At 45.1% G+C, this 13,315-nt stretch overlaps 2 protein-coding genes across 3 annotated transcripts in view; both read right to left on the bottom strand.

The window, feature by feature from the left end:
- The window catches only part of CAP2 (cyclase associated actin cytoskeleton regulatory protein 2), an 87,695-nt gene that overhangs the window by 39,448 nt on the left and 34,932 nt on the right, over positions 1 to 13,315 (bottom strand). Inside the window, exon 4 of the mRNA XM_084618262.1 lies at positions 6,347 to 6,424. Coding sequence (XP_084474388.1) covers positions 6,347 to 6,424 — 78 coding nt within the window. The remainder of the gene's footprint in view (positions 1 to 6,346; positions 6,425 to 13,315) is intronic.
- Positions 10,347 to 12,270, bottom strand: LOC311515294 (uncharacterized protein). Of its 2 annotated transcripts, none has more exons than XM_084618264.1 (2): positions 11,833 to 12,270; positions 10,347 to 10,853 (listed from the first exon to the last, which is right to left on the bottom strand). In XM_084618264.1, the coding sequence occupies exons 1-2, from the start codon at positions 12,197 to 12,199 to the stop codon at positions 10,399 to 10,401; spliced, it is 822 nt and encodes a 273-aa protein (XP_084474390.1). In that variant the 5' UTR covers positions 12,200 to 12,270; the 3' UTR covers positions 10,347 to 10,398. The 2 variants fall into 2 exon arrangements, with proteins under 2 accessions (XP_084474390.1, XP_084474391.1); XM_084618265.1 differs by having other exon boundaries at positions 10,347 to 10,850.

The following is a 13,315-nucleotide window of genomic DNA, read 5'->3' as shown; positions in this document are numbered from 1 at the left end:
GGACAACTGGATGTAAGTGTGCAATGCTGAACAAAAAAAAGAGCCCATGCAGTTTTGGGCTGCATATACAAAAGGCATCACATGAAGGAGCTGGGAACTGTATGCTGCCTGTGGACCCTCTTTATATGGCATTAATGAGACCACAGGCATCACACAGTTCTAGGCTTATTCATACCTGAAACATACTGACAATCAGGAAGGAATGCAGAGAACCTGGGTGGAAGGGGGAATAAGGGCCTAATGATGCAAGGTGCTGAGTGCCTCTTATTAGGGGCGCAGCACTCTCAACTCTCATTCACTTCAACCTCCACACTTTTTACCAGATTGTGCCCTGAGGGCCTAGAAAGATTTAAGAAAGAAGAAAAAATAATTGGACCAAATTCTACTTCTAGTTACAAAGGTGCAGGCTTGCTGAAGTCAACCAAATGAGTAAAATGACAGCAGATCTTGACCTCAAATGTTTAGTTTGGCTGAGCAATGACTGAAGAGGAAGGGATGTATTTAGAAAATAGGTGGTCCATGGGTGGTATATCTAGGAGCAATCAGTAATGGAATGACAATCAACAAAGAGAAATTCTACATAAGTAATAGGAAAAATCTCCTACTTGAGGCAATAGTCTCTCATGAGATGCAGTGGCCATCCTATCACTGGGGTAATTTAAAAATAGGATAGTTCCCATGCTGCCTCCACGATGTTCTGTCCTGAACCAAATCTGGCGGGTTACTGGATTAGATGCCGATGACCAACAGGTTTCTGTTGAGACTATCCAGCTATTGTGTTTTAGGTCTTCCGAGGGGTCTTTTCTATCCTGCTTTCATTAGATAAAATTGAAAATAATTCTCTCAGGGGAAGCTGGTGGATATTAGGCGCAAATGACCACACCACCTTAGAGAACGTTGGGTGACCGTCCAAGAGAGTGGGACCTGTTTAGTTGGAAGATGGGTTTCTTCAATTGACTTGAATTTGGACCATTTGATGTTTTTGAACGTTTCTGAGATGCTAGCTTCATCTGAATGGTGCTCAACTTCTTTTCAGTCTGGACAAAACAGACTGGAAAAAAACTTAAGAATATGATGCTGCAAACAATCCTGCACTCGCAGGAACGAACTGGTTGAAAACATTCATCTCTAATTTCTATAGACTAAATTTCGATGTATTTACTCAGTCTCTACTCAGGCAAATTCCCACTGACTTTAACGAAAGTCATGTCTGAGTAAAGGGCCATTTAAAACCTCAGGTTTTGCTCCTACACTCTAACTTCCACTCTAACTTCCCTAGTTTTTGTGGGATTTTGAGGACAGGTTATTGTGATTTATTTTTTTCTAGGTGAGCCCTTCCCATTCCCCACCCTCAAATTGGTTATAGCATTTGCACATTAAAGGCAGGTATTTATCCGGAATGTTTGTCTACAGAATGTTAATATCAGACCAGCTGGGGATTGGCAGACATATGCACCATTTATAGTCTGAACTGCATCTGTCATCTGAATTTGGTTGTGATAATCTCTTATGATCAGTTTCTTACATTTCTAGCTGTGCCTATTTGTATGGACACTAAATTTTTGAATGTAAAGGGCTTTACCTCAGAAGTGCTGTGGTGTAATTTTAAATGAATTGACTTAATGGCAAGATGTGCATTATTACATCATGAAAAAAGCCCCTCTGTCTCCCACAACATATCTGAGGAATAAACTTTAATGTGAGAGGTTCCTGATAAACTGGGCTACAACATTTCAGTCCAGTACCATCTGCAGTAATGTGTTTGGCACAGATCTAAAGCTGATACTGCTTATACTTATAATAATTCATGGGGAAACTTATCTTATTAATGATCCCCTTTGTGGGAACAGTGGTACAAATAGAAGATCAAACTGACAAAGCAGTTTTTTAAGATATTTAAACTCTTGAAGTGAAAAGAAACAGTTACTGAAGAAGCAGTGGCATAAAATTTATCATTCATAGAATATTTACTCCTATGACTTTGAATGGTACTATTCTGGAACAAGAATGCATTTTTTGAAGATCACAAGTAAAAACTTATATTGCTAAAAAGATAGTTACTCAAGGAAACAAATAACTTTAAATATGCCACAAAATAATATTCTGTTTGATTCAGAATTAGATTTGGAATAGAATATGTGGAATAGGAAATTCAGTTCAAAACTGTTTCACAATGTTTTGATATTTTAATTTTTTGAACAGCTCAAAAAGCATATAAATCAAAATGCCTTTTAAAATAATTTCTCACAGAACACAACACACTTACACCTCTTTGGCTCTCTCTTCACCCCTTTCCATTCCCATGTATAAATAATTTATGGTAGATAGGTTTACATTTTTAACATTTTAAAATGTAGCATCAGAAAATTACTTCCAATAAGTGGATGAATGTAAGAATTGTAGAATTAGTTTGTATCCAGCAGCCACTAGTTGGGACACAAACATTAATATCAAATGATAGTTTTGTCATGTGATCTTTTCCACTGAACCTACAAATATAGAACATGACCATAAAAAGTAAGGAGAACATGCACTCTGCTAAGTAATTTATTGCAGTTGATGCAGGATTGGTATGCCATCTGGAACAGTTATTTTCACATATACAGATGATAAATGCTGTTCACCACAAGCTCCAAGATGAAAAAATGTAGAAGCTAATAATAAGAAACAAATCTGAACAAAACCAAGCTAAATGAGTTTTAGCTAAATGGAAGAGCATTTGATAGTAACTCACTGACTACAGATATTAAAGAACTAAATTAATTAGTCACCCCAGCATTTGAATAAAAGGAGAAGAGAAAAAAATCCTGACTTCTACAAATTATGTATTTCTATTTTCTGACCTCAAAGTTATAATATTATTACCTCAACAGCCATCTTTCTAATACTGATTGCCTAATTCATTAGTTTCTTTAGCAAAGACAGCTGAGCTAATTTGTTTTTTCAGGGTTTTCTCTCTTTAGTTTTTTTTCTTAAAAAGTCACCATGTGCAACATCCCAACACCACAGGAAGTCAGTAAATCCTCTCAGTCTCCACACCGCTGTCTCTGAATATCTACAAAGCTAGTATGCCATAATTGCAACTCACTAGCTCATTCACAGCTTTACATTACTAAAACAAACAGTCTAGACAGCTGAATGACAGAATTACTCCCTTTTCTCTTGCATTTACAGATATGCTGTTATCTTCATTTGCTTTTCTCTGCCCTGTGCATTCCGATACACTAATGATTAGCTTTCCTGTTTGGATTCCACACTGACTTTGTAGCTTTAGGCTATAAATACAAGCAGACCCAGATTACATCACATTGATATAGTCATGGGGGGGGTCTCCCCTTCCTTCCCTCTCTTGGGATATTCTATGCTCACCAATTTTCATATGTGGTGCAGAAAATAATCTGCAAACTCATTAATCTGTGTGGAATTAGTAACACAGGCTTTTTTTTCTACTACTGACATGTAGGTGTGAAAAGACAGAGTGGTACCTGGAACTGCACGCTCTACAATGGAAAATACTATTCAAGCTGCTGCCATGCAAACTACATTTTGCACGGAATAAGTAGCCATCTGCAGCATTCGGGTCTGCCCACAGAATAGCTGAGTGTAAAGCTATGCAAAGAACTGGGTCTGAAAAAAAGTTAGAATGAGCAGCAATATCCTTTTTTATGGAGGCCCACCAAAATAAATGTGTGTATCAGCAATGCTGCCTAATGCTCTTGATATTAAAAGGAACAAATGCACTTGGCTTGGTCTCACTCACAAGCAATCGGAAAATAAACCTTATGACATTTTTAACTTTCCAATAGTGTTCACCTACACACTATGACTATGTGGACCTCTGTCTATAGCTATAACATTCCAGCCTTGATCCTCTAAGTCAGGGGTCTCAAACACGCAGCCTGCGGGGTTATTTGCTGCGGCCCGCCAAGCTCCCCCACCCCCCGCCACCAGAGTTATTTCCTGTGGCCCCAAGCTCCCCACCCCCGCTACCCCCCCAGAATGCCACGTCCCCGCTCCTCTGCCTACCTCCAGGTGCTTCCTGCCGCCAAACAGCTCTTTGGTGGTGCTTAGCACTTTTCAGGAGGGGGTGGGGCAGGGAGCCGCATGCTCAGGGGAGGAGGCGGAGAAGGGCAGAGCAGGGGCAGGGATTTGGGGAAGGGGTTGGAATAGGGGCAGGGAGGGGGCGGAGTTGGGGAGGGGACTTTAGGGAAGGGGTTGGAATGGGGGCGGGGAAGGGGTGGGAAGAGGCTGGGCAGGAACTCATGGAAGGGGTGGAATGGGGGTGGGGCTGGGGCTGGGGGCAGAGGCAGGGGCTTTTGTATCTTTATATTAAAAGGTGTCAGTGGTGCAGCCCTCAGGCCAATGTACTAGTTCTCATGTGGCCCTCGTGGTGATCTGAGTTTGAGATCCCTGCTGTAAGTCCTAACAAGGTAAACAAAATTGTCATGCCAGCCAAAGCGCAAGTAAAATTATGCCCCAAGTTGCCAAGTTTTGTGATTTTATTGCAAGTTCTGCAATATGTAGTGTGTTTCTTAAAGCCCCGCCTCCTGGAAAGCAGTGATTTACATGAGAATCTTAGTTTACTTTTTTTTTTTAATTGAAAGTTTCTAGCCCTCATGGTTGCTGAGAAAAGCCTGAAAATGTGTTTCAATTCTGCCAAAAGCTCAGAAACAAGAAGACAAACAAAAAGAACCCCAAAATGCGTTCTTTTTTAAAGCCAATCATGAACTTCTGGGCGGGCCTGACTCCCTATTTTTGGGTGTGGCAATACTGCACGCCTAGTGCTTAATTTATCATGACCCAGGAACCTCTTGATGTCAATTGGCAGAGGGCAAAGGGGGTTCATAGAGTTTTACAGGGCTCTCCTGAATCAGTTATATGGATAATAATGTGCCAAAGAATGTCATGTAAGGTCTCTACTGAAAGCCTGTCTCACTCTGTTCGTCACAATCACTGCAAAATATATGTACAAATAATATGGAAGGGATAATGTGCATATATACTGAAAACTGAATTCTTAAGGTATGTAAGACAGGTCACGAGAAGGTGATAAACAGCTTCTGTTCAGACAAGGGATAGGAGACACTTATCTCCCTGGCTGACCATTGTGTGTCTTAAAATGGAAGTTAGTCATTAATGGACGCCACTAATGACTGCTCACTGGAGCAGCTAGTCCTGGAACCCACAATGGGAGAGGCAATTCTTGATTTCGTCCTAAGTGGAGCACAGGATCTGGTCCAATAGGTGAATATGGCTGAACCACTCAGGAATAGCAACCATAATGTAATTAAATGTAACGCCCTTGTAGGGGAGGAAATTCCAAAGAAACCCACCACAGTAGCATTTAACTTCAGAAGGAGAACTACACAAAAATGAGGAAGCTACACAAAAATGCAGGCCATGGACAGACTATGCACAGGGACTCTTAATTCCCTGCATGCCCCATGAAGGAAGATTTGAGGGTGGGCCCATGGAGAGACCGGGATATTTGATACAGACAGATCAAAACTCAATGTATTACAGAATCTGTAATAGAGGCTCCATAGGGCTGCTCCAAGCCCTAGCTTCAAATTGTGAAGAAGGATTCAAATAACCCCCCTTTAAAAAAAATAATCATTCTGACAGAGAAATGTTTCCTCCTTCTCCTCATAATATTACCTCCTTGAAGTATTTTCCTCCCAAAATTAGTGTAATCAGGGCCTCAGGCAGGGCACGAGTCAGCCCTGGGCCAATAATAATGTTTCTATACATAAAAAGTGTTGTGGCTTTCAAGTCTGTTACCTAGTGTCCCTGCAGGGCTAGAAATGGAAGTTTTATTCCATGGGAAACAGGAGATTTCTGGCTTCCCAATGAGATACACAGCACTCACTTCCAGCCCCAGAAGGTCCAAAGGTCCCGTTAGTATTGTGACACTTTTATGCATGGAAAAACTGTTTTAGGGCATTTGGGGGATTTTATGGCTTACTCTGATCCCTGTGCAATAGAACTTTGAGCTACTAAGGTACCTTGCTTTACAGGTAGAGAGGACTGCAACAACTCGTCCTAGGAAAAAAGTTCTAAAACTCTCTAATATATTTTTTAAATGTTCTGCCATATGTGTGACAAAGCATAAATAACAGTGTGTTTATATCAGTGCTCATTTGAGAGTAGCTGCATGACCCACTTCTAGCTTTGCCATTGGTACTGCGCCCATCCCAAACTCATGTCAGTACAGCATTTATACCACACCATCACATATTCCCTCTAAATAAAGAGCAGTGAATGCACGAGAGCTTGAGTGCTGCCATTTATACATACACAGGCATTCTAACACGTGTCTCCCAAAATGTTATACTGATTTCCTTACCTCATGAGGTTCTTGATATTGAGACACTAACAACAAGAAGGCTCTCTGTGCTTGGAAAGCAGCACGTACCATTTCTGCCTATAAGAAGAGGAGCAAAACAAATTAAACTTTAATCTTGGAAGGAAAATAATTGTTAATAGTAACATTAACCTCATCTTTTTAGCATTAACAATTATTCTGTTCCTTCTTTATGCCCTAGTTCCCCCCTACAGCCTTCACTCTTCTAGTTGGTACCGCCAAGTCAAGTGTTATGACTTAATTCTCTCTTTCTGCTTCTAGTCTAACTCCCTGCAGCAGTACAGACTGGCCACAAGACAATGGAGGTAGGGGAGTCCAGCACCTTACAGGTGGTGCTCAGCTACTGGTAGCAATGGGTCCTCTGTGTTTTTGAACATGCACAAACAAGCACAAAACTTGACATGGGCTAGAATGTACCATCTAATCCTCATTCAACTGCAGATCAGGAGAATCCAATTCAGGCGTAGAGGATAACAGTTCAAACAAGCATATCTGTGGTTTCTCCTAGCCAGAGGTGGGCAAATTTTTTGGCCCGAGGGCCACATCTGGGTATAGAAATTGTATGGCAGGCCATGAATGCTCACAAAATTGGGGGTTGGGGTGCAGAAAGGGCTGAGGGCTCCAGCTGGGGATGCGGGCTCTGGGGTGGGGGCAGAAATCAGTAGTCAGGATGCAGGAGGGGGCTCCAGGTTGGGGTGTGGGGGAAGGGGCTCCGGGTTGGGGTGTGGGGGAGGGGGCCCCAGGCTGGGGCTGAGGGGTTTGGAATGTGGGAGGGGGCTCTGGGCTGGGGCTTCGGGGGCAGGGTGAGCGCTCTGGCTGGGGGTGCAGGCTCTGGGCTGGGGATGAAGAGTTTGGGGTGCAGAAGGGTGCTCCAGGCTGGGACCAAGGGGTTCAGAGGGCAAGAGGGGGATCAGGGCTAGGGCAGGGGGTCAGGGCACAGGAAGAGGTCGGGGTATAGGCTCTGGGTAGCGCTTACCTCAAGCAGCTCCTGGAAACAGCGGCATGTTTGGCCACAGTTCCCGGCCAACGTGTAGGAGGTGGTGGGGGGACATGCCGCTGCTTCCAGGAGTTGCGCAGCGTCATGGCACACGCGGAACAGGGAAGCCCCCAATCCTGCTTCCCGGCGGGAACTCGAGGGCTGGTTTAAAAGGTCTGACAGGCTGGACATGGCCCACGGGCTATAGTTTGTCCACCCCATCCTATGCTGTCTCTCATGCTTGGGAGGAACACCCATAAACATTTGCAAAGCTATTTCGTTATCCACCTTCAAAACCCTCCTTAAACTCTCCTTTACCATCAAGCCTACAAAAAGCTTGACAACAGCTAGGCTGTTGGTGTGCTGAAACCATTGTGTATAATGCTGACTAATACTTGTCTCACTGTTTCCTTGTACTCTCCTGTTGGTCTGTCTGCATACATCCGTTGTCTCTTCTCTTATACTTAGGCCTTGTCTACACTACGAAATTAGGTCGAATTTATAGAAGTCGGTTTTGTAGAAAGCGTTTTTATACAGTCGATTGTGTGTGTCACCCACACAAATGCTCTAAGTGCATGTAATCGGCGGAGTGTGTCCACAGTACCGAGGCAACCGTCGACTTCTGGAGCGCTGCACTGTGGGTAGCTATCCCACAGTTCCCGCAGTCTCCGCTGCCCATTTGAATTCTGGGTAGAAATCCCAGTGCCTGATGGGGCTAAAACATTGTTGCGGGTGGTTCTGGGTACATATAATCAGGCCCCCCTGCCCTCCCTCCCTCCATGAAAGCAAGGGCAGACAATCGTTTTGAGCCTTTTTTCTTGAGTTATCTGTGCAGACGCCATACCACGGCAAGCATAGAGCCCGCTCAGCTAACCGTCACCGTATGTCTCCTCAGTGCTGGCAGACGCGGTACTGCACTGCTACACAGCAGCCTTTTGGCAGCAGACAGTGCAATATGACTGTAGCCGTCATCGACGTAGTCTAGGGTGCTCTGTTAGCCGACTTCAATGAGGTCAGGGGTGCCTGGGCAAACATGGGAGTGACTCAGCCAGGTCATTTCCCTTTTAAGTTTTGTCTCATGGTGATTCAGTCCTACCAGCAGTGCACTGTCTTTTAATCTGCAGCCAGCAGAAGACGATGGCCAACAGTCATACTGCACCGTCTTCTGCCGAGCACCCAGGTGATGACGATGGCTAGCGGTTGCACTGCACAGTCTGCTGCCAGCAAGATGTATAAAGATAGATGAAGTGGATCAAAAAAAGAAATAGACCAGATTTGTTTTGTATTCATTTTCTCCTCTCTCCCTCCGTGAAATCAATGGCCTGCTAAACCCAGTTTTGAGTTCTATCCTTGAGGTTTTGAGTTCTATCCTTGAGGGGGCCAGTCTGTTTCTCGCAAAGCCACCCCCTTTGTTGATTTTAATTCCCTGTAAGCCAACCCTGTAAGCCATGTTGTCAGTCGCCCCTCCCTCCGCCAGAGCAACAGCAAACCATCGTTTCGTGCCCTTTTCCCTGGATTGCCCGAGCAGGAGCAGACGCCATAGCATGGCAAGCATGGAGCCCATTCAGCTCACCCCAGCAGTTATGACCAATGTAAACATCTCGCGCATTATCGTGCAGTGTATGCGGAACCAGCACCTGAAAAACCAGGCGAGGAGGTGACGGCAGCGCGGTGATGAGGACATGAACACACTTTTCTCTAAAACTGCATTCCCCCACAATTTGGAGATCATGGTGTTAATGGGGCAGGCTCATGCCGTGGAACGCTGATTCTGGGCCTGGGAAACAAGCACAGAGTGGTGGGACCGCATAGTGTTGCAGGTCTGGGATGATTCCCAGTGGCTCTGAAACTTTTGCATGCGTAAGGACACTTTCATGGAACTTTGTGACTTACTTTCTCCTGCCCTGAAGCACAAGAATACCAAGATGAGAGCAGCCCTCACAGTTCACAAGCAAGTGGCAATAGCCCTGTGGAAGCTTGCAATGCCAGACAGCTACTGGTCAGTCAGGAATCAATTTGGAGTGGGCAAATCTACTGTGGGGGTTGCTGTGAGGCAAGTAGCCAACGCAATCACTGAGCTGCTGCTATCAAAGGTAGTGACTCTGGGAAATGTGCAGGTCATACTAGATGGCTTTGCTGCAATGGGATTCCCTCACTGTGGTGGGGCTATAGACGGAACCCATATCCCTATCTTGGGACCGGACCACCAGGGCAGCCAGAACATACACCGCAAGGGGTACTTTTCAACGGTGCTGCAAGCACTGGTGGATCACAAGGGACGTTTCACCAACATCAACGTGGAATGGCCGGGAAAGGTTCATGACGCTTGCATCTTCAGGAACTCTGGTCTGTTTAAACGGCTGCAGGAAAGGATTTACTTCCCAGACCAGAAAATAACTGTTGGGGATATTGAAATGCCAATAGTTATCCTTGAGGACCCAGCCTACCCTTTAATGCCCTGGCTCATGAAGTCGTACACAGGCACCCTGGACAGTAGTCAGGAGCTGCTCAACTATAGGCTGAGCAAGTGCAGAATGGTGGTAGAGTGTGCATTTGGACGTTCCAAGGGTTGCTGGCACAGTTTACTGACTCGCTCAGACCTCAGCAAAACCAATATCCCATTGTTATTGCTGCTTGTTGTGTGCTCCACAATCTCTGTGAGAGTAAGGGAGATACGTTTATGGCGGGGTGGCAGGTTGATGCACATCGCCTGGCCGCTGAATACGCGCAGCCAGACACCAGGGCGGTTACAAGAGCACAGCAGGAAGCAGTGCACATCAGAGAAGCTTTGAAAACCAGTTTCATGACTGGCCAGGGTACTGTGTGACACTTCTGTTTGTTTCTCCTTGATGAAAACCCGCCCCCTTGGTTGACTCTAATTCCCTGTAAGTCACCCGCACTCCCGCCTTCGATCACAGCTTGCTTGCAAAGGAAATAAAGTCACTATCGTTTAAAAAACATGTATTCTTTATTAATTGATTATAAAAATAGGGAGATAACTCACAAGGTAGCCCGGGTGGGGTGTGGGAGGAGGGTAGGAGGGAAGAAAAAGGCCACTTTAAAACATGTTGAATGCCAGCCTTCTGTTGCTTGGGCTGTCAACTGGGGTGGAGTGGTTGGGTGCCCGGAGCTTCCCACCCCGCATTCTTGGGCGTCTGGGTGAGGAGGCTATGGAACTTGGGGAGGAGGGAAGGCAGTTAAGCAGGGGCTGCAGCGGCAGTCTGTGATCCTGCTGCCGTTCCTGAACCTCCACCAGACGCCTGAGCATGTCCATTTGATCCCGCAGTATCCCCAGCGTTTCCTCATGCCTCCTCTGATCTTCCTGCTGCCACCTCTCCTCATGTTCATCAGCCACCGTCCTGTACTCTGCTATTGTGTCCCTCCACACAGCTCTGTCAGTGCCGGATGACTGCATGAGCTCAGAGAACATGTCATCGTGTGTGCGTTTTTTTCGCCGCCTTATCTGAGATAGCCTCTGGGATGGAGGAGGGAGGCTTGAAACATCTGCAGCTGCTGGAGGAAGAAAAGGGGGTGAAGTATTTAAAAAGATACATTTTACAGAACAATGGCTATACTCTTTCACGGTGAACAACACTATTCACATTACATAGCACATGTGATTTTGGTACAAGGTCGCATTTTGCATCTTATATTGAGTGCCTGCAGCTTTGGTGTTAGAGATCACACACGCACGGCCGGGCAACAGAATTTGGCTTGCAGGAGGCCATGGTAAGCCTTAGTCTTTCAGCTTCTGCAACCTTCATAACAGCAGACCCCTCCTTTCCCATACCAAGCAAAGCCCGTAGACTTGGCCATTTACTGCTGCAGTTTTCTTGTTAATGTGCAGCAGCAGAAACCAAAGTAACCCCCTCCCCACATCCAATTCTCTGGGATGATCGTTTTTCCCCTCCCACCACTGCCTGGCTGGTATCAGGGAAGATGCCTGCTAGCCAAACGCGAACAGCTCAGCGCCAATGGCCCCCCCTCCCACAGTGTGGCTAACTGCGGGGAGGATTTATTTTCAGCCACAGGCAAACAGCCCAGTAGGAACGGCCACCTCTGAATGTCCCCTTAATCAAATTCCCCTATTTCAACCAGGTTACCATGAACAATATCACTCTCCTGAGGATAACACAGAGAGATAAAGAACGGATGTTGCTTGAATGCCATATGCTGGGACCATACGCTGCCAGGCTTTGTCATGCAGTGATACCAGATTACTTGCTACTAGCATGGCATGGTAAAGTGTCCTACCATGGAGGACGGAATAAGGCTGCTGTCCCCAGAAACCTTCTGCAAAGGCTTTTAGAGTACCTCCAGGAGAGCTTCATGGAGATGTCCCTGGAAGATTTCCACTCCATCCCCAGACACGTTAACAGATTTTTCCAGTAATAATACTGGCCACGAATGCATCCCAAGTCCTCAGGGCTACTTAATCATTAAAAAACGCTTGCTTTTATAACATGTATTATATTTTAAAAGGTACACTCACCAGAGGTCCCTTCTCCGGCTTCGTTGGGTTGGGAAGGTATTTCAGTCAGGGTGATAAAAAGATCCTGGCTGTTGGGGAAAACTGTGTGTTGTGTGCTCTCCTCAAGCTCGTCCTCCTCCTCATCTTCCCCATCTGCAAAATCCTCAGCCATGGCAGAGAGTATCCCATCCTCGGAGTCCATGGACAGGGGTGGGATAGTGGTGGCAGCCCCCCCTAGAATTGCATGCAGCTCAGCGTAGAAGCGGCATGTCTGGGGCTCTGTCCCGGAGCACCCGTTTGATTCTTTGGTTTTCTGGTACGCTTGTCTGAGCTCCTTAAGTTTCACGCGGCACTGTGTTGCGTCCCTGATGTAGCCTCTGTCCCTCATGGCCTCTGAGATTTTTTGAAATGTTTTGGCATTTCATCTTTTGGAACGTAGTTCTGATAGCATGGATTCCTCTCCCCATACAGCGATCAGATCCGGTACCTCCCGTTCGGTCCAAGCTGGAGCTCTTTTTCGATTCTGGGATTGCATGGTCACCTATGCTGATGAGCTCGCCTGGCCAAACAGGAAATGAGATTCAAAAGTTCCCGGGGCTTTTCCTGTACACCTTGCCAGTGCATCCGAGTTCAGAGTGCTGTCCAGAGCAGTCACAATGGTGCACTATGGGATAGCTCCCGGAGGCCAATACCTTCGAATTGCGTCAACACTAACCCTAATTCGAAATGGCGATGTCGATTTCAGCGCTAATCCCCTCATTGGGGAGGAGTACAGAAATCAGTTTTAAGAGCCCTTTATGTCAAAAAAATGGTTTCGTTGTGTGGACGGGTGCAGGGTTCATTCAGATTTAATGCTGCTAAATCCAACATAAACTCATAGTGTAGACCAGGCCTTAGATTGTAAGCTCTCCGTATGGCACCTAGCACAACAGGGTCTTGATTTCTGAACTCGGTTCTTAGGCACAATGATAATACAATTGAGTAATAATATCAATAAATGGAAAAACAGGATGACTATGTTAAATTAACCTAATAACTGTACTTTCAAATGGGAATGTACATATTGGTCCTTTTGTTTTTCCCCAATGTCTTTCCGTTATTTATCTGTCCCTCCCATCTAAAAATAAAACAAGGAAATTAACTGTAAAAGCCCATGTGAATATAACTTTTGATTGAGATTTTAAATATACATGAGTCAGGAAATTCAAAGTTATAGCAAGAGTAAACCAGACACATTGCACACATGAATGTTACCTTTAATATCATATCTAGTAACATCAGATACTATGTGAGTCAATTCATGTCTGTGGGCTAATGTTGCTGATTTCAGAGTGATTACTGTATGCCAGGAATTAATCTGGCTTTAGATACTTCAGGCTGCTGTGGGCACCAGAATGCTCATGTTCCTGGCATGAGTATTTAAATCTTGACCAAAAGGTTGTATTGACATAGCCTTTGCAATTAATATAGTATAATTTTATAAGGCCTTTTATTATCACTGTTT

Source organism: Lepidochelys olivacea (assembly GCF_965140295.1).
Source record: "Lepidochelys olivacea isolate rLepOli2 genome assembly, chromosome: 2".
In the NCBI taxonomy this organism is placed as follows: Eukaryota; Metazoa; Chordata; order Testudines; family Cheloniidae; genus Lepidochelys; species Lepidochelys olivacea.
The sequence above is the reverse complement of the archived record's forward strand: the minus strand, read 5'-3'. Positions and strand labels throughout refer to the sequence as shown.

What these genes read in the sequence shown, in the direction of transcription:
- LOC311515294 (XM_084618264.1), bottom strand. Translation starts at nt 12,199, where the DNA reads ATGAGGGACAGAGGCTACATCAGGGACGCAACACAGTGCCGCGTGAAA. An exon ending in AGCCGGAGAAGGGACCTCTG is followed by an intron (nt 10,854 to 11,832) that starts GTGAGTGTACCT and finishes TTCTTCCTCCAG; the next exon opens with CAGCTGCAGATGTTTCAAGC.